General features: G+C 51.4%; 1 protein-coding gene across 9 annotated transcripts in view; it reads right to left on the bottom strand.

The window, feature by feature from the left end:
- The window catches only part of Pebp4 (phosphatidylethanolamine binding protein 4), a 214,313-nt gene that overhangs the window by 82,526 nt on the left and 109,743 nt on the right, over positions 1 to 22,044 (bottom strand). For all 9 annotated transcript variants that reach the window (XM_078030882.1, XM_078030881.1, XM_078030884.1 and 6 more), the window contains one exon: positions 7,202 to 7,300. In XM_078030882.1, the coding sequence (XP_077887008.1) occupies positions 7,202 to 7,300 (99 nt within the window). The remainder of the gene's footprint in view (positions 1 to 7,201; positions 7,301 to 22,044) is intronic.

The following is a 22,044-nucleotide window of genomic DNA, read 5'->3' as shown; positions in this document are numbered from 1 at the left end:
AAAAAAATTTAAAAAATTCTCTCTCTCTCTCTCTCTCTCAAAAAAAAAAAAAGACATTGTTTGGAGGTGCCAAGGGGCACATCTGACTGGTCCCCTGCACCAGCCTCCACCTGGGGAGCACATTTCCTGGGCCTCCCATGGATAATTACTTTCAGTGAAGAGGGACTTACTCTGCAGGGTATGTGCTCGCCATCAGGCAGTTCAATTCTTAGAAAGTTGTTCCTGATAAGGAGTCAGACTGCAGCCTGTCACATTTTACCTATGGGTCCTTATGCTGCCCCGTGGGGGCAGCAGGACCTCCCTGCTTCTCAGTGAGGTCTCCACCGCTAGTCCTCTGGCTTCCTGAGGCTGGCCCTCCTCCTCATTGGTGGTTGCTGACCTGATGTGGTTTCTAAAGAGCCCCACAGTTCTGTCCACTGTCCTCGGGTTGGTCCCCAGCCCTCTTCAAATAGTGTGCCCAGGGCACGGCACCAACCATGCACAGGGACAGAACTTCCCTGAGTCGAAGGGAGGATCGCTGTGCTTCAAAGATTCTGCCACGGCCTTTCCTCCCACCCTCAGCCCTGTCCTTTCCTGAGAGCCTCTGCCAGAGGGTGGGTGATGACTCCAGGGGCCAGCGGCAAGCCCTGGCTCCTCCTTGTAGGGTGGGGTGGATGGGGGTCTGCTGGCCTCAGGCACATCCATCTCACCGCTCTGCCCCTGGAGGGGAGCCAGGGTGCCCACCACCCCTGCCGTCAGGTCAGAGCAAGTGCAGAGTTGGGTGAGCAAGGCTGTGCAATTCTGTGTGTGTGTGTGTGTGTGTGTGTGTGTGTGTGTGTGTGTGGCAGGGGGCGTTGCGAGAATTTTCTGCCTGATCCAGGAATTCTCCTGGATGGCAGAATTGGTTTCCATAACGACTTTCTGATATAAACACATATTTGATAAAAATAAGTTAACAGCGGAGCTGTGGTGGAGCACAGATTCTCAGAGTGCAGAGAGAGAGAGAGAGAGAGAGAGAGAGAGAGAGAGAGAGCTCCTTGAAGAGCAGCATTCTGTCTTCCTCTCCCTCCCGTCGGCCTCTCGGTACGGTACCGGTACCGCCTGGCCACAGACCCGCTAAAAGCCCTGTTCACCGCGGTCCTGTGCCAGCTCCTTCCCTCCCCGGGGGCGGGACATCCACATCCTCTCCCCCTCCCCGCCTTTCTCCTTAGTTACCTGAAGCGCTACAGTATGTATGGGATAATATGATAAATTCATTTCCAATTCACTGCATTATCCCTTGAATATTTTAATGACTCATTGAATGGAGTAAAAAAAAAAAAAAAGCTATTTCAAATGAACAATTATGCTGCATTAGTCTAAGGACTGATTATATTTAAACACTGCTCACATGGATAACAGGACACGGCGACCTCAGCATAGGAGAGCTAATTTGGCTCTTATCTCCAAATAATTTTACACCACAAATTACCATGAAAACCTAAAGGGCTTTAAAAACATTCATCAAAAGATAATATTCCACTTTGTAGCAACATTTTGTTTAAATCATTTTGAATGGAAGCGAAGGCATCCCTGGGGTAGGACAATGACAACCGCTGGGGACGGTGGTGATAAGGAGATGGTGGGGGGTGCTGCTGGCTTGGGTTCAAAATAAAAGAAGAAGGGGCCACAGCCCCCCTTGAGAGGCCAGCGGAGGCCTGACCGTCCCCTGCAACCCAGCCCCCTGTTGTCAGGGACCACCCCAGGGGGCCTGATCCAGCAAGTCACAGGGTGGTCCCCAGAGGCTGAAGGACAGGATGACTGGCCACCTCCACCCAGCTGGCCTAGCTCAAGCCGGGCCCCGATCCTTCTAGACTTGAAAGCCAAAAGGGCCCCGTCTGGAAGTTTAACTTTGCTAAACCTGAGTCCCGTGTTCTAAGGAACCTGGCTAACTCTTCAGTGGCTCTCTGCTGTGGTCAGATCTCAAGGTTGGGGTGTTGGGGGAGAGAGTCCCTACCATTATGTGTCGGGAGCCTCAACACCTGGAAATAGATATTACACCCATCGCAAGGGTGAAGAAACGGAGGCTTAGAGAAGGAAGGGGCCTCTCAGTGGCCCTGGATCTAAACATGCATGCTCCCAGGGACGGAACTGGGCTTTCCCGGTGTCTCATTACTTAAAGCGAACCCTCCCCAGGCAGGGCCACAACCCTGAAAAGCCGGGGCTCTTTGGCTCCCTTGTGGTCCTGTAAACATCATTTATTCTGTTTGCTATCATTAGTGGGGCTCTGAGTATATATAAAAAAACTACATCCCCTAATTATTTATACATATTTAGATTTCCACAGGATTCGCTGCTGGATTGATTAAGAATCAGGCTAATGTACCCTCTTGAGGAAGCCTTCCTTTGCTTATGTAATTTCCTTTGCTCATCTGTGCCCTGGGGAGTAAGGATTTGTGTCCAGAGGAGAAGCCACCGTCTCAGAGAAGTCAAGCGACTTGACTGAAATCACTCAGGAGTGGGACCTGTCACTCACACACAAGGATGCTGGCACACACTGACCACATTTCAAGAAAGCAGGGAGCTATCATCATCGCCCTGTTTATTGGGTCCCCCCCCCCGCAACCTTTATCTTATTCACCAAACGCACTTAGAGGTCCTTGAAAAAAAAATCCAACTCCAATTATGGAAAAATTCAACCCTATAGAAAAGTAGACAGAATAATGACCCCTTAGAGGTCCTTTCAATTGGCCCCGGAATTGGTTGCATTTACAGCTGCCAAAGGTTGAGGGCACTGAATGAAAGAGAAACAGGAACTTGCCGGCTCCTTTTCTTTCTTAAAACAAAAAAGATATTCAGGGCAAATTTTAGAATCATTGACGGTTTCTAGGAAGATTTTCTTTTTTGGAAGAAAAAAAAAAAAGGTACTCTTGTCTCCTTAATTGTTCCTCGTGTTCTTTGTCACCAATCATGACATTCTTTGTGGAAAGTATTAATGCACCATCTTCTTGTGCTCAATATTCCCATTAACAATAAAGAGTCTCATGACAGTCTCTACACGGAAAGCCCCGAGCACTCAGCTCAGACACAAACAGAAGGGGAACCAGTCCGTGTTTCTCCTGAAATGAACAGATGCAAATTAATTGATATCTTAATGAAGCTTCGGCATGAGGATTATTAATCAGAGTCGATGAGGACTGAAAAGCAGCTTTGAGGGAAGGCAGGGGACACAGGGCTGGGGTAGCGGCACGGAGACCTTATCTGTCCAAGGCTCTTCTACTCTGTGGGACATTTCCAAGAGAGGCCGGGAAGGACACCAGGCGATAGACATCAGTCCCTGGACTGGCTAGGTTTGGGTACTGCCTTCTAGTCCTGTTCCTGAGCCAATGGGAATCCACAGATATAGGAAGTTCCACCCCATGTCTGCCCCTGGGTTTTCATATTACTTCCACTGTGCAGGAACAATGCCTTCTTCTATTTTGTGTTTATGACCCAGACCTCTAGAGGTATTTGACTTAGAGCAACGATAATAAAAACTGTATAGGGCTGGCTATGTGTTCTGGGTATTGTCCTAAGCACTTTCTCTAAAATAACTCGGTTAAGCTTCACACTGACAGTGTGAAGTAGAGACTATTACTGTCTCCATTTTACAAGAGAGTATACTGAAACAGAGAAGTCAAGCAACTAACCTAAGATCACAAAGCTAATAATGGTGGATTTGGGATTTGAAACACTGAAGTTTGGCTCCAGAGTCATTGCTCTTAACCACTACGCTACTTTGAATACTATTCAATGTATTTATTTGTTGAGTTAGTGAACAAAAGGGTACCATGTGAATGCCTGGTCCCTACTGCTGGGCATCTCTCTAGCTCCTGGTTTTCATCTAAGTGGCCTGCAGGAGTGGAAGTTATCCCAACTATACCCTGCCAGCTTCTCTTTGGGGTGAGCTGGGGGGCTACAGATGTTTCTGGGAATGGTCTGGTCCACCATCTAATTAGACCCCATCCCCCAATCTCAAGGCCAGCCCAGATTCCACCAAGTCTGCCTCTGTGGCCTGGGGCCTCTCAGGGCTGTTGTCACTTGCAGGGAGGTCACCACATGCTTTCCTGATGAGACACTTTGGGGAATGATGGTGGGTGGGGTGTAGTTTCCTGGGGTTCAAAACACTGACCAGGTGTGCTTTATTTACCCTGGGGGCGCTCTCCGGGTAGCTTCTACCTACCAAGCAGTCAGCCAGAGAGCCCTGGGAGGGATCTCGGAGGGGCTGCAGAGATGATTTTCCCAACGTATGGAAGGAAGCTGGTAGAACGTGTTGCAACTCCACCCTGCACGTCAGGCATGTGTGGTTTGGAGTCTGGGGCATGCACCCAAGACCCACCTCTGCAGCCCCCCCCCCCCCCCCCCCCGTTGAAAGCCTGCATCGTCCAGCCCTCCAGCTTGTGCTTCCCCATCCATGGGATGGGCGGTGCTACTCTACATGGTGGTGGAGACCTGGCAAGCTTCATGCGTGCTTTTCACTGGAGGATGGGTCCACCACAGGCCCTGTTGCCCACAGCCTCAGCCTCCCAGCACCCATGCCTCGCCTTCCTCCACGCTGCTCGTTCACCCTGGAGGCTGTGTTGGTGCCAAAGGGCCCGGGAAGCTGCAGGTGACCAGCTGCCGGCACATTGAGTGCATGCAATCAAGACCCGCTGGGCCGTGGAGAGCACCAGCGCAGAGGCAGTGCTCCCAGATTTGGTCAGATTTGGTCCCAGCCAGTGCTCCCTGGCTGCCTGTGGCCCAGGTCCAGGACCTCAGCGGGTTTGGCTTATAGTGTCTTTGTGGCTGGCGGAATTCGGGGGCAGGTGGGCAGGGCCAAGTGGACACAGCCGGGAGGACTGCTGCTTCCTGCTGGGCACCAGACGGGGGACAGTGGGTGAAAAGGTGACTGAAACCAGAGCCTCCTCCAGCTGGCCGGTCGGGAAGTCGAGGGCTGCACCCGGGCAGGTGGCCCTGGTTAAGCTCTGCGGCTTAGCAGTCTTGCCTGACAGCTGCCACCTGTCACCTGCCACCTGCTTTGCCTCTAAACTGAGCTGCTGGGGCCAAGCACATCTGTGGCACAGGCTCCTGTGGGAAATGTGTCCCGAGTGAGAACTGGGGTGAAGGGAGTGGCAGGGTGGGGGGGGCTGAGGGCTTTGAAGAGAGGCCGCGTCACGGTCCCATGGCCCCTCGGCTCCGAAACCATCCCATCTGAGGCTGCGTCTGCTCTCTAGCTTCAGAATCACGGAGTGGAACCCTCTTGCAGGAAGCCCTGTGCGCCTGAGTGTGCAGGCAGTGAACTTGACCTTTGGGGCAGGTGCTGCTCTTGAGCCACCACCCTTTGCCAACGTCACCAGCATCCAGAAAACAGCAGCGCTCTAGATGGGGAGAGCTTCCCCTTTTGAGTCCTCTGCTCCCCACCATGCCCGAGGCGTGGCCCTACCCCAGCTGCCCCCCTGCAGTGTTTCCAGAGAGGAACACCTGGCCAGGGAAGGGCCTTGGGAGGCAGCTGGGCCCTGCCCAAGAAGCTGCTACTGGGGGGTCCTTGAGGGAGCCCTTTGGGCAGCAGTCAGTCTGCCCCCAAGGAGGGCTGCCCCCTGAGCTTCCTAGGAAGGGGCCTGGTTGCGGGGCTGGGGTTGGTGGCCAGGCTAACTGCCCACTCCTGGTCCTCACTCTGGTGACTTGCTCAGGAGTCAATACTTAGTTACGCGGATGCCCCTTCCCCTGTCCATAGCTGCGGCAGGAAAACACAAGCCCTTGTGGTCTGTGGGTTTCTCTGCATTTTCCAGGGTGCTCTCAGGGGGCCATCTCACCATCACCACAGTGACCCCGTGGAATCAATACCATGACTCCAGCATCATAGACAAAGCCAGGAACGCCAGACGGGCTCCCAAGGTCACAGAGCTGGTAGTCAGCCGAGACCAAACTGGATCCAAACTCAGGCTTCCTAGCTCTGGGCTCCCACGACCTTACAGGGTCTGAGGACATCACATATTCTTCTCAAAAGCCACCCGCAGGATTCCCAGGCATAGATTTGTGAACACCATAGGCGAGTGTGGAATGCCCCACATGACATGGCCAGGCGCTTGTGAACAAAGGATTTTCTAATTTCATGAGGTTGAGAAATAAATGCATATGATACACAGCTGGTCCTCTGTACCTGTGGGTTCCTTTTCCTCAGATTCAACCAACTGAGAATTGAAAATGTATCTATCTGTATTGATCACTATCTGCATACACACACACACACACACACACACACACACACACGTAATTGAATCCAAACACATAGACTGTTTTCTTGTCATTATTCCTTAAACAATACTGTAAACAACTATTGGCATAGCATATAGGTTGTATCAGGTATTACAAATCATGTAGAAATTATTTAAAGTCTATTGGAGGATTGCATAGGCTCGATGCAAATCCTACACCATTTTATATTCAGGACTTGAGCACCTGTAGATTTGGGTACCTATGGTGGGGGGGGGGTCCTGCTACCCCAACCCCCGAGGGCACCAAGGGATGACTGTTGTGTATATGAGGACAATAGAAATTCTAGAAGGCCATCGGGTGAGGAATGGGGTTCATTCCATTTAACCCAGAGTATCAAAGGCTTGCCTGGCAATGGAGCCTCCCCCTCCCCAGAAGCCCCTCAAAAGCCCACCAACTCTGTGTCCCTGAGACCTGCCCTGGAAAGACCTGCCAGGCTCCTTCACCGTCAGGTGGGAAGGTGTTGTTTGTTTCTGCACAAGAAAGGGCAGTCACCCTGCTTCTCCACGCCCCTTGCCCAGCAGGAGGACCCCCGCACCCCCCCCCCACTGCCAGGACTGCCAGCTGGATTTCAGGAATCGCACCAGGGCCCCCAGATCCACTGATGTGCTGGCGCCAACCATCGTGTTCTCAGACGTTTTGGGAGTTGGTTCTTAAATCACTGGTGACTTGAACTTGCCTGTGATGGGACTACCCAGGCCACAAAGATCAACCAACTCTAGATATCGGGGCTTTCTCCTGCTCTGGGCAGAGAACTCAGTGTCCTGGTGCAGCCATCGCTAGTCCTTGGACTTCTTTTTAAATCCCTGTGAACTTGGGAGAAGCTGACAGCTGAGTGCTGGGGGCCATCTGACATGACCCTCCTTGCTTGACCTCGTCCCCCTCTAAAGGAGAGTCTGCACAGAATGACAGTCTTCCAAACAGGTCCCAAAGTGCCCCTTGGCCTGCTTACCTTGATATCTGTCACCAGCCAATGTCTCCAGTATTTCTTGGTGGGCTCTGACCTGCTGGGAGCGTCGGGATCCACCATCATCAAGGTGTAGGTTGCACCCTGTAACACACACACCAGAAGGTGACGTAGCACCAGGGCCAGGTTGTTGAGAATCCTGGGGCGGGGGGAGCTCCCTTACCCCCATTCCAGCTGACGAGGGCTGGCCAGCCCTTAGCCCTCCTCCCCACTTGGTCCTTGATCTCATGACATCCCCCTCATTGTGTTTATTCTCAGAGAAATGCAGGTTATGAAGTAGGCCCCGGAGCCTGTTGGCTTTCCCTTGATGAAGAAATAAGTCCAAGGAGGCCTATTTATAAGGAGGTCCCCAGCATCTTGCAGGAAACAGCGGAACCTAAAGCAGGGCACCCACCCTCCAGGAGCTTCGGGTTCAGTTGGAGCAAGTCAGCAGACCCCTTCATTCCACCCTCCAACCCACTTCAGCCGCACACCCTCTCTGTCCCCGACAGACACTACTCCAGGTGCCAGGAGACCAGGGGAGAGCGGATGGTACGCTCCACGCTTCCAGGGAGCTTTTATTCTAAGACGCAGATAATGAAAATAAACAGGTGAGAAGGTGTCCAGCTGAGATGAAGGTGAAATTGGGTGGGACAAGTGGAAACGGGCCTCCGGGAAGAGGCAGGAGCTGCTCCAGGTATTCGGGTGGGAACTGGAAGAAGGTCACTGCAGCCAGCGGTAGAGGACGACAGGGTGGGGTGGCGGGTGCCAGGGCCAAGGCCCAGCAGGTTTGGGGCTGGGGTCAGAGTGGGAGTCGACTGGAAGTACAGCAGAACCCCAGGAGGGTTCTGGGAAGGGCAACGCTGGACCTTGATTTTCCTTTTTAGACGTGTGGGCACCTGGAGGGCAGGTGTCATGGGAGCCCACATGGAAGGTGTTTCTAGAAGGAGAAAGGGGCCAGCCCGGCTGAAGGGGGCTGAGACGTAGAGCAGGAGGAGGGCGCGGATGTGATAGCGTGGAGATCACCGTTATGTTGGCAAGAGAAGCTTCGAGGAGGAGGAAGGACTGAGGCTCGCAGGAGGCCGAGGCGAGCCGGGAGAGGGAACTTGGGTGTGGGATGGTGGGACGCGGGAGGGTTGTGCCTGGAGAGGAAGGAAGAGCCAGGAGGCTTCTTTACGGCGGCGGATGGTAGTCAGAATGTGTGTAAGCCCAAGGAAATGATCTGCAGGAGAGCAGGTGCCCATGGCAGAGAGGAAGAAGACAGCTGTCGCCAGGCCATGGCCAGAGGAAGGTGGGAGGGGACAGGAACAGAGCAAAGGGCAGGGCCTGGTCTCTGGGAGGAGCAGGGAGCACGGTTCTGAGGCAACAGAGTTGGAAGGTGTGGCCAGGGGCGAGGACGTTTGTCTCTCGATGGCTTCTAGTTTTCAATGAATTAGAGGCAAGGGCGTCAGGGAAAGGGTTGTAGGACACTGAGGGACAGAGAAGAAGCACTAAGTAGTCGTTTCAGAAAGTGAGAGAAGGAATACACTACAGGCATGGAGCTGGGCCCCTGGGCAGTCCGGCTCGGCAGGGTTGTGTGCCGTGTGTCTGGTCAGGTGCAGCATGCACAGTGTGGGTGGGATTGAACCTGGGTGGGGGCTTAGACTTGTGAGTGGGGGGAGTAGGGGGAGGAGAGGGCAAGGCGATGGATGACCAGGGATTGCTGGCCCTCCTTTTGACCTGGATGGACACATACGCAACTTCTCCACCTTGTTCTAGGTGCCCCAAGTGCAGAGGGAACCGCAGGGAGGGAGCCCGGACCTCTGGACCTCAGGAATCCAGAGGGCTGCACAGGGTTGTCTCTGAGCTTGGTCTTGAAGGATGAGCAGGTAAAGGTCAGGATAAGCCCTCTGTCCGCAAAGGGAGTAGCATGTGCAAAGGCATGGGGACGCCTAGGGGACATCTGGGGAACAGCTGGGACCTAGGGCATCTGGACACCAGGAGTAGAAAGCTGGAGAAGCCGAGCCTGTGGGTTTGCTGTTGGAACGCACAGGCCGGTGTCCTCTCAGTGGAGTGATGAGGTTGGAGCTCTCTCTAGACTTGGCAAACAGGCACTGGACCTGGGGATGGACAGCATCCTTCAGAGAGAACTTGTGGAGGGAGAAGTGAAGGGGTGGGAAGGGGAAGAGAGTCCAGAGGGAACCCAGGGGAGCCTGGAGTCCTGGGTTCAAGGATGGGGGGGAGGAGGTGGTGTCAATATAGCCACCATGACAGTTGGGGGTGATGACCCAGAAAGAACCTTGGCTGTGACCACTGGGCTCACTGGCAGCTTTCCAGAGTCCAGGGATGCAAATGCCGATCGTTGAATGTTAAAATCCCAAAGGACAAGGAACCACATATTAGATGCCATAGTAAGTTAAATCAGAGAATGTGAAGACAAACCTGAGAAAATTTCTAACAACTTGGAAGAGAAAGAGAAGGAGAAGAAAATATTAGGATGTGTGTCTGATCTCTGTGGACTCCCTGAAGGAGAAAACTGTATCTTTGGTTCAACCCAGAATTTGTTTTGGCTCAAACAATAAACAATAAAAAGAAAAAGAGTATAAATACAGTAGAAGAAGGAATCAAACCATCTCTCCTTCCTTTTCCCCAATTTTGTTTTTGCAAATTACATGGTTGTCAATATAAGGAATTCATGAAAAAACTGAAAACAACTAGAATAATATTCAGTAAAGTAAGCTGTTACCAAATGTGCACAAAAACCAATGCTTCCTCTATCTTAATAAGTCATAAGACATACATTAAAAATCCCACTTTCAATGTAATTTTATAATAAAAAATGCAAAAAAAATCTCAAAATAAGCATGATATAAAGAAAACAAAATGTTACTAGTGCACATAAGAAGAAAAATTGAGTAGATGGAGAGATACACACTCTGCTTTTAAACTGAAATGTTTGATAAAAGTGTCAATAAAACTTTATTAATTAAACACATTTGCAATCTAAATCCCAAGTTAGATATTTTGGGAATTTAAAATGATTACAAAGCCCATAATTAAATGCAAAATAAAATAAGCAAACAAAAGGAAAAATTAGTAATATTGAAAAAGGTAATATTGAAGAAGATGAGACAGGGAATGGAATTGATTTTATAGGTATTAAAATATATTTTAAAGCTATAATAATTAGAAAAATGTGGCATTGATTGAGGAATAAATAAAAGAAGAAAGAAAAATAGAGAAAAACTCAAAATTTCAGTATATATATTTAATATATGATAGTTACCATTTTATCTATGATATTTAATATAAGACAAAGTTATTTTAAGTCAGAGGGAAAGGACAGACTGTTTTATAAATGCCATTGGGACTATTGACTCACTACACGGAATAAATAAACTTAGGTTTCTGTTTCTTTGAAACCCCAGAAAACTTCCATATTTAAGTGTGTACATGAAAAACAATGTTTAAAAACTGGCTTAAAGAACATAATATTGAAATCATTCAAGGGAATACTGTTGGAATTAAATCTTTATATATTAATAAGGGGAAATGTATGTAATATGCTAGTGCATGAAATAAGCAAGTTGCAGAAGAGTGGATATGACATCTCAAATGTGCAGGGAAACTTTACATATATAACTATCTCCTTCTATATATATATATATTTATAGATATATTTGCATATGCATAGCAAATGTCTGGAAAACTACATACCAAACTGTCAGCAGTAAATGGCATGAAGGAAGAGATTGATATAATCTAACTAGATAGAATTTTGAATCTTGTATATGGAGAAAAAAGCCAAATGAAATTCAAAGACAATAAACTTGGGGTAAATATTTGCAAGATATGTGAAAAAAGTGTTTGGATTCTTAATAGATAACTACTTTTTAAGTGAATAAGAAAAGGACTGATAACCCAGTGGAAAAAATAGACAAGCAACATCCAAAGAATTCGTAAAACCAGAAATACAAACGATTGATAAACCTACGAGCAAATGTTCAATTTCACTAGAAATGAAGGTCATGCAGATCAAATGAAATTAAATCCTATCTTTATCTATAAAATTAATATATATTTTAAATGTTTATGTCTGGAGATTTTAAGGACATGGAACCACATGGTGGGTTATGAAAACCCTTTGTGCTCCCTGATCTCATTGTCTTTAAAAAGAAGGGAAGAAGACCAGAATCATCTGCCGTGCCCATATATGTCCTCCGTGGGAAGGAGAGTGGAGAAAGAACCTCATGAACCTTACGAATCTTACTTTTGCATTTTCCAGGGTGTCTGCACTATAACACATTGCCTCTATGCTGAGAAGAAAAGATTCATACTTTTAAAAAGGGTACTGTGGGAGATCCCAGAACCTTCATCATCCTGTCCAGACAATGCCCAGGGCACTCCTCCTCATTGGTCCCCATCACTGCCCCGCCCCATGCATGAGTCCTCTGCATGGCCTTCTCTGAGGTGGTCATATCCCGACTTCCATCTTTGATTACTACGGTGGCCTGGATGTGATTTGTCCAAGGGCCCATGTGTTGGACGGTTGGTCCTCAGTGTGATGGTGGGACCTTAAAGAGACAGGGCCTGCAGGGAGTCCTTAAGCCCTTGGAAGGGATTAATGTAGTTCTTGTACTTCTCATCAGACCCCAGTTAGTTCCCAGCTGCTCTCTAGCTTCCTGTCTCACCATGCAATTTCTTACTCCCTTATGTTCCTGCCATTGTCATGCCATCCACCATGAGGCCCTCAACAAAGCCAAGCACAAGTTAGTGTCATACCCTTGACCCTAAACGAACCTCTTTTCTAGGTAATATGTCCAGACTTGGGTATTCTGCTACAATGACAGGAGAGAGGCTAGTATAATCACCTCACTGCTAAGCAACCTCATGACAGACCTCTTCAAAGACTCAGCAGGAAAGCAAGAGTTAGTGTGCTGATGGTCTTGCAGATCTTCTGTCTTAGTGGACTGAGGAGCTGGGTCCCACTCATTTCCATGATCCTGATTGCCAACAATCAATCTAGCAAATACTGGGCAGAAGTGTACGTCAAGGGGTTGTTATTCACCAGAGAAATTGGGAAACAGGTATTCCAGAGCTGGACTGTGGGCTGAGGATGTGGCTCAGTACCAGAGAGCAGGTCTGACAGAGGTGAGGCCCTGGGTTTGAACTGAGCACCACACACACACACAACACACACACAACACACACACACACACACACACACACACACGGTGCTGGACCTTTGGTCGGCCATACGAAGTCTGACTCAGGATCCCACCCACTCTCTGGAGCCGACAAGCTAAAGTAGAGTAGGGAAGAGGGCACTGGCCAGGCTCCCAGAACGTGGAACTTGTTCCTGACCGTGGCAGCTCGTCTTGTAGGTACAGCCGAGAGAGAAGGACCCACAGCCAGCACTTTCAACAATGGAATTGTGCTGGGGCTTCCCTGGGACACCCAAGGCCCCGGGTCCAACCCCGGTACGTCTTCCTGCCGGGTCAGAGACGGACTTGAACTTCTCAGGCGAGTCACGCACTCCGAGTTAAATGCCAGGCACTCCAGGGGCGAATGCTTTTGCACTGCCACGTGGGGGACTTCAGCTAAGCCCTTCTCCCTCTGGCTTGTTGCTAAAAAACCAAGAGGAGGAGCTTGATGATTCTGACATCTATTTGGCGCATTAGGACGTGAGGTGAAGGTCAGCCTGCGTGTCTGACCCAGCAAGCCCACTTCCAGGGATATGTTCAGAATAATTGAAAGAATCCCAAAGAGGCTCGAAGAAAAACTCTGCACTCCTACATCCAATGCAGCAGTGGTCACAGTAGCCAAGACATGGAATAATCCAGATGCCCATCAATGAATGGATGAAGACAAAATGGTATAGTATACATGGATGCTCCTTGAATTACGTGGCTTACGTAGTGATAGAATATACTCAACTTCCAATGGGTCTAAGTCCAAAATGCATTTATTGTGCCTAACCTATCAAATATGGCAGATTAGCCTCGCCTGCCTGAAATGTGTTCACAACATTGGCATTCACTTATAGTTGGGCATCATGAGAGTATGGTACTGCATATAGCACTAGCCTGGGAAAATCAAGATTCAAAACACAAAGTAAGGTTTCTATTGAATGTACATCACCTTTCATACCCTGGCAAAGTTGAAAAATCAGAAGTCAAGTCTTTACAAGTTGGGGACCATCTGCACATAGAATGGAATACTATTCAGCCTTAAAAAGGAAGGAAATGCTCTAATATGTAACATGGGCAGGCAGAATTGGAGGATATTATGTTGAGTGAAACCAACCAGTCACAGAGGGACAAATGCCATGTGATCCCACTTACAGGTACAGAAAACAGTCAAGCCTGCAGAAGCAGAAAGCGGAACAGGGGTTGCCAGGGATTGCTGGGGTAAAATGGGGACTCGCTATTTCAGTAATGTGAGATTGAATAAATTCTAAAGATCTGCTGCAACATTGTGTCCGTGGTTAACAATATTATATTGTAACTTAAAAGTCTGTTGAGGGTAGATCTCAGTTGTTAAGTTGTTAAGTGTTCTTTGCACAATAAAATAAAATGAAAAAGAAAGTGACCATGCTTTCAGGAAACTGGATAGAACCAAAGCCCTTTCCACGCACAGTGGGAACCTGCAGGCTGACGGCGTGCTCTGTTGTCAGGGCTGTGGGCAAACTGGCTTCTACCTTGCTCTGGGAACGTGTGACCGACCGGGTGATTGACCTTTCAACTCAGCAATCCCATGCCTGTCACTTCCCCACTCACAAATATCTCCCCACTTATGAAATGACTTGTATTTAAGGTTCTTCATGCAGCTCTGTCTGTTAAGAGCAAAAAAGTTAGAAATAACTCAAGTGCCCATCAGTTGGGGATTGGTGAATCAACAATGATACACGTTCACAATAGGAAACTTTATAGCTGCAAAAAACAGCCAGAAGAAAACAATGAAGATCTCTCAGACCTGATGTGAAAAGCTCTTCAGGGTAAATTAAGTGGAAAAAGCAAGGTGCAAAACCACGCATCTAGTTCCTTACTTTTATATAAGAAAGAGAAGATGAGATATTTCTTCCCATTTGCCTATATTTGCATAAACAAACTATGGAAGGATTTTTTTTTAAATAGTTAGTGGACACTGTGGATGGGGTAGCTTTATGGTAAGTGGGATAGATGTGGGAAAGAGGCCTCTGTGTGCTCGTTCCATCGTTTTGAATTTTGAGCCTGTGAGCTATTAACTGCTAAAAATAAACTGAAATTACAACCTAAAGCCGAATGTACAGGAATCTCATAGCATTACCTGGGAGATGTCAGTCTCTGTCTCTTTCCCCTGGATGCTGAGAGGTAAGGAGGGCTGGCTGTGGCAGAGGGCTAAGGGAGTTCTCATCTATTTTGAGGGGGATTTGGAGAAGAGCAACTGACCGAGAGCCTGACCACCAATCAACAGGACAGGAGTGAGGCACCAGAGCCGTGAGAACAGAGCACAGTCCTCGGGAACCACGATGCTGATACAGAAGCAGAATTAGGTCTGAACTTGTCCAAATGCCATTATTATTATTATTATTCCACTGATGGACACTTGGGTCATTTCCACTTTGAGGCTATTATGTGTGATGCTGATGCAATCATTGTGTAGCTATTGGTTTTCAATTCTCTTGGGGAGATACCTAGAATGGAATGGCTGGGTCAGATGGCAAATTATGTGCAACACTTTAAGACATCACCCAACGGTTTTCCAAAGTACTGGCGCCATTTGACCATCTCCCCAGCAGTGCCCAAAGGTTCTGGGCTCTCGGCGTCCTCACCAGCCCCCGTAGCCATCTTGATGGTAGCCATTCTAGAAGTTGCAATGTAGCATCTCGTGGTTTCAAATGGCATTTTCCTAGTGATTAGTGATGATGGCATCTTTTCGTGTCCTATTGACTACACACATATCTTCTTTGGTGATATCTCTATGTCCATCTTTTGCCCATTTTAAAATTGGATTATCTTATTCCCAAAGGAATTTTAGTGGGTGTGTCCCAACTGGGAGTTAGGAAAGACAGGCAGTGGAGTGAGGAGGAGCCAAGGAGAGGGCAAAAATTTCTACTGATGGACAGGTGGCCTCCTTGCCCTGGACCTCTACCCCCATCAGTTGTCCTAGCCACGTTTGCCTCCTTGAACCTGTGGCTCTGTCCTCCATCACCATCGCTACACTGGGTTGTCGTAGCCCACCATGGTGCTGGTGATTCTCATAGAGAAATGTCCCTCTCCAGGACAGCATGTGCCCCACGCTGCCACTGTGACCCAGGGGAGCAGAAAGAGATACCGACACTGACTCCCATTGGCCAATGAGCCTGGTCCTCTGGTCACTGCCCCACCGGCCTCCTTAAAGAGGTAGCTGGGCCTCCACAGTCTGCCTCCCTTCCTGATTTTCAGTCAAGCCCCCTTGCCCTTCTCAGCCACTGGTCCCCTGCTACACCCCTCTCCAGGTTCACCCTTTTCTCTGGCCTCTGAGCCAGTCCTCCACACCCGTCCTCTTCCAGACCCTTCCCTTCTTCCCTCTGGAACGGCCGCCGATAACGAGCCTTCTCTCAGCCCCCTCCGTCTCTCCAGAAATTGCTGTCTCCGTGTCCTTGTCTTTTCCGGAGCTCCCCTAGAGGACCATCCCCCAGCACTCCTTGGCCACCGTGTGTTCTCTTGTGCCCACAGGCCCAGCGCCAGGAGGTCAGGAGGCTGTCCTTGCTCCCTGACCCTCAGCTCCTCTAGGGCAGGCTTTCGGTCCACAGCGTCTTCTGTCTTGGTCGCTGCCACCTGTGCCTCCCTGGATGCTGCTGTGAGGGTCACACACGCTGCCTGCCTCCTGCTCAGTCTTCGTCTCATGCCCAGATCCTGCTGTTGTCCCCATGGCTTCAGCAAACCTGTGGAACACCCCTTGGGCACCACCGCCCCTCTGCCTCCCGGGCCTCGGCCATTGACTCCAGGGGCCGTTCCAAGACTGGCCAACCCTGATCAGCTCCGTCTTCAAAACCCACCGGTTCCGGCCACGACCTCCTCCACGAGTCAGCCTGCTGGGGACTCGTCCTTGACCTCAAGGGGACTCTGGACCATGGGCAGCTTCCCCAAAGCCCACCATGTCCCTCTGTTCTTCACGGGTGTCTGAATCCAGAGGAAACTGCCAGAACCCCAGGGAAGAGGAGGGTCAGGGAACGGCCGGGCAAACCACCTCCTTGACGTCAGCGTGACTCGGCGGTGCTCACCAGGGGGAGGGAGGTTGGCTCCACCATACAAGTTAGGTCACCAGTTTCCTTGTGGGCCCTCAGTGCCACCAGGCACTGCCTGAGCGAAGCCGATCTCCTGTGCCTAGGTTGACTTTCCAAGATTTCAAAGCATCCAAATCCTTAAGCCGCCAGTCCCCCCGCCCCCCAACTCTCCCCAGTTGACCTTGGATGATAGGTTTCTTCCTTGGTGACTTCTCAGAGAATGATGAGGCCATCATCCAGACGGGCTTCAAAGCCAGAGACCCCAAGTGCGGCTGCCCCCTGCCCCTCATCACGTCTGAGAGGCTGCATGGCCCAAGCTCAAGGAGCAGACACCCCCCTACCTGCCCTTCAGACCGCCCCCTCCTGGAGAGAGTCCATCTTCCCGTCCCTCCTCAGCATGACAACATGACACTTCTCTTCTAAAAGGCGTGGCTCTGTGTCCTCCTAGCTGTCCCCTGACCCTCCTCTCCTCCTGCTCCATCGGCAAACCCCTCCAAGATGTCGACTCACCGTCTCTGTGTCCTTGTTCCCCCTTCTCCTTACCCCTCTCTGCCCCGACGGCTTCCGCTGCAGGCCTCACTAAGGTCGCCCCCTTCACGTCACCATGTCCTGGGGACACTTTCCCCTCTTTGTCATACTTGGTGTCCCAGCCACAGCTGGCATGGCCGCCGCTGCTCGGCTACCAGGTACCTTCTCCTCCTGGAGTTTGACCCCCAGGTCATCTCCCTCCTCAGGCTCGCTCTCTTCCCTCCGGAAGGTCAGGCCACAGCTGCGTTCACTTCTCCAGCCCAGAGCTGCGCCTGGCCACCAGGCCTGTGTCCAGAGACCCATGTCACATGTCACCTTGCATGTTTCAAAGTCCCTCCGCTTGCCATGGCCACCCACGCTGTCTGCTTTCCCAGTTTCCTGTTCCGTGAACAAAGGCACCCTCCATCTGGTCTTGCAAGTCGGAAGCCCAGGCGCTGTCTTGGCCCCACCCCTGCAATCCACCGTCAAGCCCTGTCAGCCCCCAGGGCCACCACGCCAGCCCCCAGGGCCACCACGCCAGCCCAGTCCGCCATCATCTTCTACCTGCCCTCCCGGATGGCTTCCTAACTGTCTCTCCACAGTCACTTTGACCTTGATCCTAATTTTCTGAAACACAAATAAGATCTTTTTCTGCTGCTTCAAACTCTCCAGGGCCTCCTCCCACCCGTCCGTTTGAGGAGCCTGTGTGCCTGCCCTTCCCAGACAGGAGGAAGGAAAAAGCATCTCAGGACAGAGTGTGCCTGGACTTCAGCAGACACAGTCCCAGGTCCAGGACTGAGAAGGCGGGGCCCCTGTTAATCTTATCCTTTTTTTTTTTTTCCCTAAATTATCTGCTGCTGTGACGTGGGGCTGGGCCTTGCTGACCGGGCTGGCCAATTCTCACAGAGAGCAGCCCTCCCCAGAGCATGGGCTTCAGACACAAGCCAACCTACCTCAGGTCCCCACCTCCACACCTCCTTCATCAGGCCTAGCCCCTGTCCCCCTGCCTGAGTCATCTAGGGGCCAGGTGTCAGGTGGACTATGCACCAGCACCCACCAGCATGGTTCAAACCAGCCAACCTTAAACCCACGGGTCCTGCTGACCCCACCCCTCCCATTCCTTCCTGCAAACAAACTCAGTGCAGGTTCATTGAGCCAATGCAATGACTCAAATGTGTCCTCCCAAAGTTCTTGTGTTGGCAACTTCATCCCCCAATTTGTGTGAATGGAATTTGGAGGTGGGGACTTTGGAGGATTAGGATCCAATGAGGTCATGAAGGTGGGATCCCCATGATGGCATTAGTGGCTTTATAAGAAAAGGAAGAGAGGCCCAAGCTGGGACACTTGCTGTCTCATCATGCGACACTCTCTACCACGTTATGATGTGGCAAGAAGGCCCTCCCCAGATGCCAGCACCATGAGCTAAACAAACCTCTATTCTTTATAAACTACTCAGCCTGTGGCATTCAGTCATAGCAACAGAAAGTAGAGTCAGACCTCACTCGCTCTTTCCCCTCACTCCCTTCCTAACTTGGTACTTCCCCATGTGGCCATAGGCACGGTGCCTCCTGTGTCTGGATGTGGGAACCTTTCCCATCATCTCTATCTTTTCTATCTCTACAACTTACCAGACCCAGTTAAAGCAAATACCAAAAGCATTTTGCAGCAGGGCCCTTGACTCTGAGATATGCACATGTCCATCCGGCCCTTCTGGAGAGGGAGGAAGCTGGGGAGGGTCCAACAGAGCATGCTCTCATTTTCCAATAGGACACGGATATACCTGGAGGCCTAGGGCACTCGCTTGACCTTGAATGGAGACCGCATGGACCTGCTCAGGTCCAGGTTCAGGGTCAAGTTGAGTGAGAGCCATTTGCCCCAAGGTGGCCCCTGACTATGACAATCACCTGGGGTGCCTGGCAGAGCTGCCGAGGCTGAGCCCTGCGGGGTGGCCCAGGTTCTGGCTAATGGTTCCCAGGTGGCTCTGAAACAGAGTTGGGGGCAAGAGCTGCAATCGGAGCCTGGTTCCCCGAATCCACCAGCCACCACAATGCAGCTCCCTCCCGCCTGCACAGTGCACGGGGAGACTGTGTCCTCTACCTAAAGAGGCTGGCTCCCACTGACCTCAGCTGGGGTCCCTCGTGCCCTGGCCCTGAAGACCACGGGGCTCCAGCACGCCTCCGAGGAGCCCAGTGCACCGACAGCCGCCCGTGCGCCCACGGTTCATGACGATGGAGGCTGGAGCCCAGATTTAGCCCACAGTGGGTGGAGGCTTGAGCCTCCCCCACAAAGCTCTGCATGGGAAATCTAGTTAAGAGCCTTCTTCCTGGGAGGCTGCGTGCAACAGCTGCTGCTGGCCGTGGCCGTGTGCCCGCCAGGATGCCCTCTGGTGCTACCCCTGAGCCTGAAGCCTTTCGTCCCCCAGACCGGGCTCCCATTCCAGGCTGGCACCCACCCATCAGGGCAGCCCTTTCCCCCACTGTGGCTGCCAAAGGTGCCCCCCAGGACGTGTGGACGAGGCGCCTCTGCCCAGGGGCGGGGGCTCTTGTCATGCTTTGCCATCTTTGGAAAGAAGTGCTGTATTGTCACTGTGGTCTCCTGTCCTTCTCCCTCCCTGCCTCTACTCTGAAGGCTGGGAGGCTGAGACAGTGGATCCCCCAGCCTCTACGGAGCCGAAGGGAGGCTTTGTTCTGGCTAAGATGGAGGAGAGACGCTCTGGCGAGGGAGTCCTTCCTGAATCAAAGGCCAGAAGGAGCAAATCCTTGGTGTCCTTTGTTCTTTCACCCATTACCCTTCTTCCTGCCTGGGATGTGGATGTGATGTTGGGTGATTAGCCATCATCCTGTGACCCAGAGGGGACAAAGGTACCGTTGAAGGCCTGGGTGCTAGTGACAAAGCCAAAGGCCATAAAGAGCCTGGTCCCCGAGCTGCTGAATCAGATCAAGATGGCCAGCCTCTAGACTTGGTGCATGAAGCCAGCTCCTTTATCTCTGATAGTAGGGGGTTGTCTCCCACCCCTGCACATTCCTATCGCCACACGTCCGTTCTCGGGCCTGCCTTTGAGCCCCGGTTGTCCTACGGAGAGGCTGGGAATCTTGGGAGTCGTTTTCTCCCAGCAGCCAGCTGTGGTTACTGATCCGCAGAACGGCAGGGTTATCCCAAAGGTGACAGGAGCAGGAGGTGGGAACGCATTTTGGAGACTGTGAAGCAGTGTCCAGGGTCGGGTTTTGTTGTTGTGAATGAATGGCATCAGCGTCTGTCCCCAGTCGTTCAAGGCTCCCTCTGGAAGGCCCGTCTCCTGTAGCTGGGAGCCCCAGCCAGCTCCTCAGCCTCTCAGGGGTCTGTGAAGGGGTCTCCTGGGGACCCCGGTGCACCTCCCCCGGCAGCCCTCACTTCCTCCTCTCTCTCCGGGTCCCCAGGGGGTGGAGATGGCCAGGAAGATGCTGCTGGCAGGAACCCAGGGGGGCTTCCTTTATGGGGAACCCAGAGAAAACCAGGTGATGTCTCCCGCGGCCCCAGCTAGGGGCCACCCTCCCCGCCCGGGAAGGCCACGCATTCAGGAACAGCAGCCAGGTCTCTAGAAAGGGCAGTCTCACAGAGCCAAAGTCTCCCCCAAACTCTCAGTCTACAGAGTCTACAGGGACGGCGTCAGGACACGGCCGGTCCCTCCCCAGGGCGGCCCCCCAGATGTTCCCAGGCAGCCACCATAACCACCCATCCTGCCACTTCTTCAACTGGCTCAGCTCCCCGAACACTCCCAACACCCTGCCTTGGGTGGCTCACCAACCACAGAGGGAGACAGAGGGGTAAAGAGCCCCGGGACCAGCGAGGTACCAGGATCCAGGATGGAGACCCAAGCAGGAGCTGTGGGAACCCGGGTGACGGGGGTGGGCCAAGTCTTCCTAGGGAAGGTGGGTTTCTGTTGGTTTGTTTGTTTATCTATTTTGCTGGAGATGGAACCCAGGGCCTTGGGCATGCCAGGCCAGCGCTCTACCACGGGGCGACAGAAGGTGGTATTTGATGAGGAAGAGGAAAGGAAGTCTTTGCCGGGGTTGAATATTGGGGTCGGTGGTAGCAGGTAGTATAGGTTTGGGTCAGCTACAACCATAATTTGATGTGGCCAGAATCATATTACTGGGAACAAGGGGCCATTGCAGGGAAAACCCTCTAAACAGAAATTATTATTCTGAACATACGGGCGGAAAATTGAGACTCTAAGGAATTAGGGGTTCGGCCCAAAGCAATATACTCTCCTGACGTGAATCCTACCTAGTTGCTGTGTGGCCTTGGGCAAGTTGATCAAACTCTCCTGGCATCAAGTTCAGTATCTATAAGAGGGACACAATAATAATCAGAGTGCTTTCCTCCTCAATGAAGGAGGTGAAGTGAATTCATACAAGGGTCCTAACAGAGCCCAGCACACGCAGAGTCATCAGTAAATGCCGGTGGCCATGAACAAACGAAGGCCTCTCCAGGGTTTGAAACCATGCCCTTGTCTCCAAATTCTACCCTCTTCTTCCTGCAGAGTGGGAAGCACAGCCTGGGGGCCGAGGAACAGGGTTGACTTTTATCACAATATGGTATTGGTTTGTGGGCTGCAAATTCCTGCACACCTAGGACTCTGGACGCTTCTGTAGTTTACAGCATACGCACTACCAAGATGTATTTGTTGGCAGCATGTCCCAGAGTCCCTGCATCAAGTGCCTTCTGCCACTGTGCTGCCCAGTCCTCTAGGGACAACGGTCCCTCTATGACATCTGCCCACTCCAGATGTCTAGGGGAAGGAAGGTTCTCGCCTGGCTCCATGGCTGACTGCCAGGAGGCCACTGGTGTGTTGAGGACTGAGTTCAAGTCCTGGTGAGCTCCCCATCCTGTCCCCTCCTGGGAGCCCGTGTGCTCTGTGGCCCTCCGGGCCATTGCGACTCTTCTGTCTTAATGAAGCTGAGGGGCTCACTTAAATTTCAAAGCCTCACCGGCAGCCAAGCAGGTTAGCCACAGTCATGACATGTCCAGTGGCGAATTAAGACACTATCCAGGGGGCTCAGGAGGGAGGGAGGGGGCAGAGGAAGTGAAGCCAGGAAAAGGAGAAGCCGAGTCCCTAAGCGGCAGAGAGGGT

Source organism: Ictidomys tridecemlineatus, chromosome 14 (assembly GCF_052094955.1).
Source record: "Ictidomys tridecemlineatus isolate mIctTri1 chromosome 14, mIctTri1.hap1, whole genome shotgun sequence".
Classification (NCBI taxonomy): domain Eukaryota; kingdom Metazoa; phylum Chordata; class Mammalia; order Rodentia; family Sciuridae; genus Ictidomys; species Ictidomys tridecemlineatus.
This window is presented reverse-complemented; position numbering and strand designations above follow the sequence as displayed.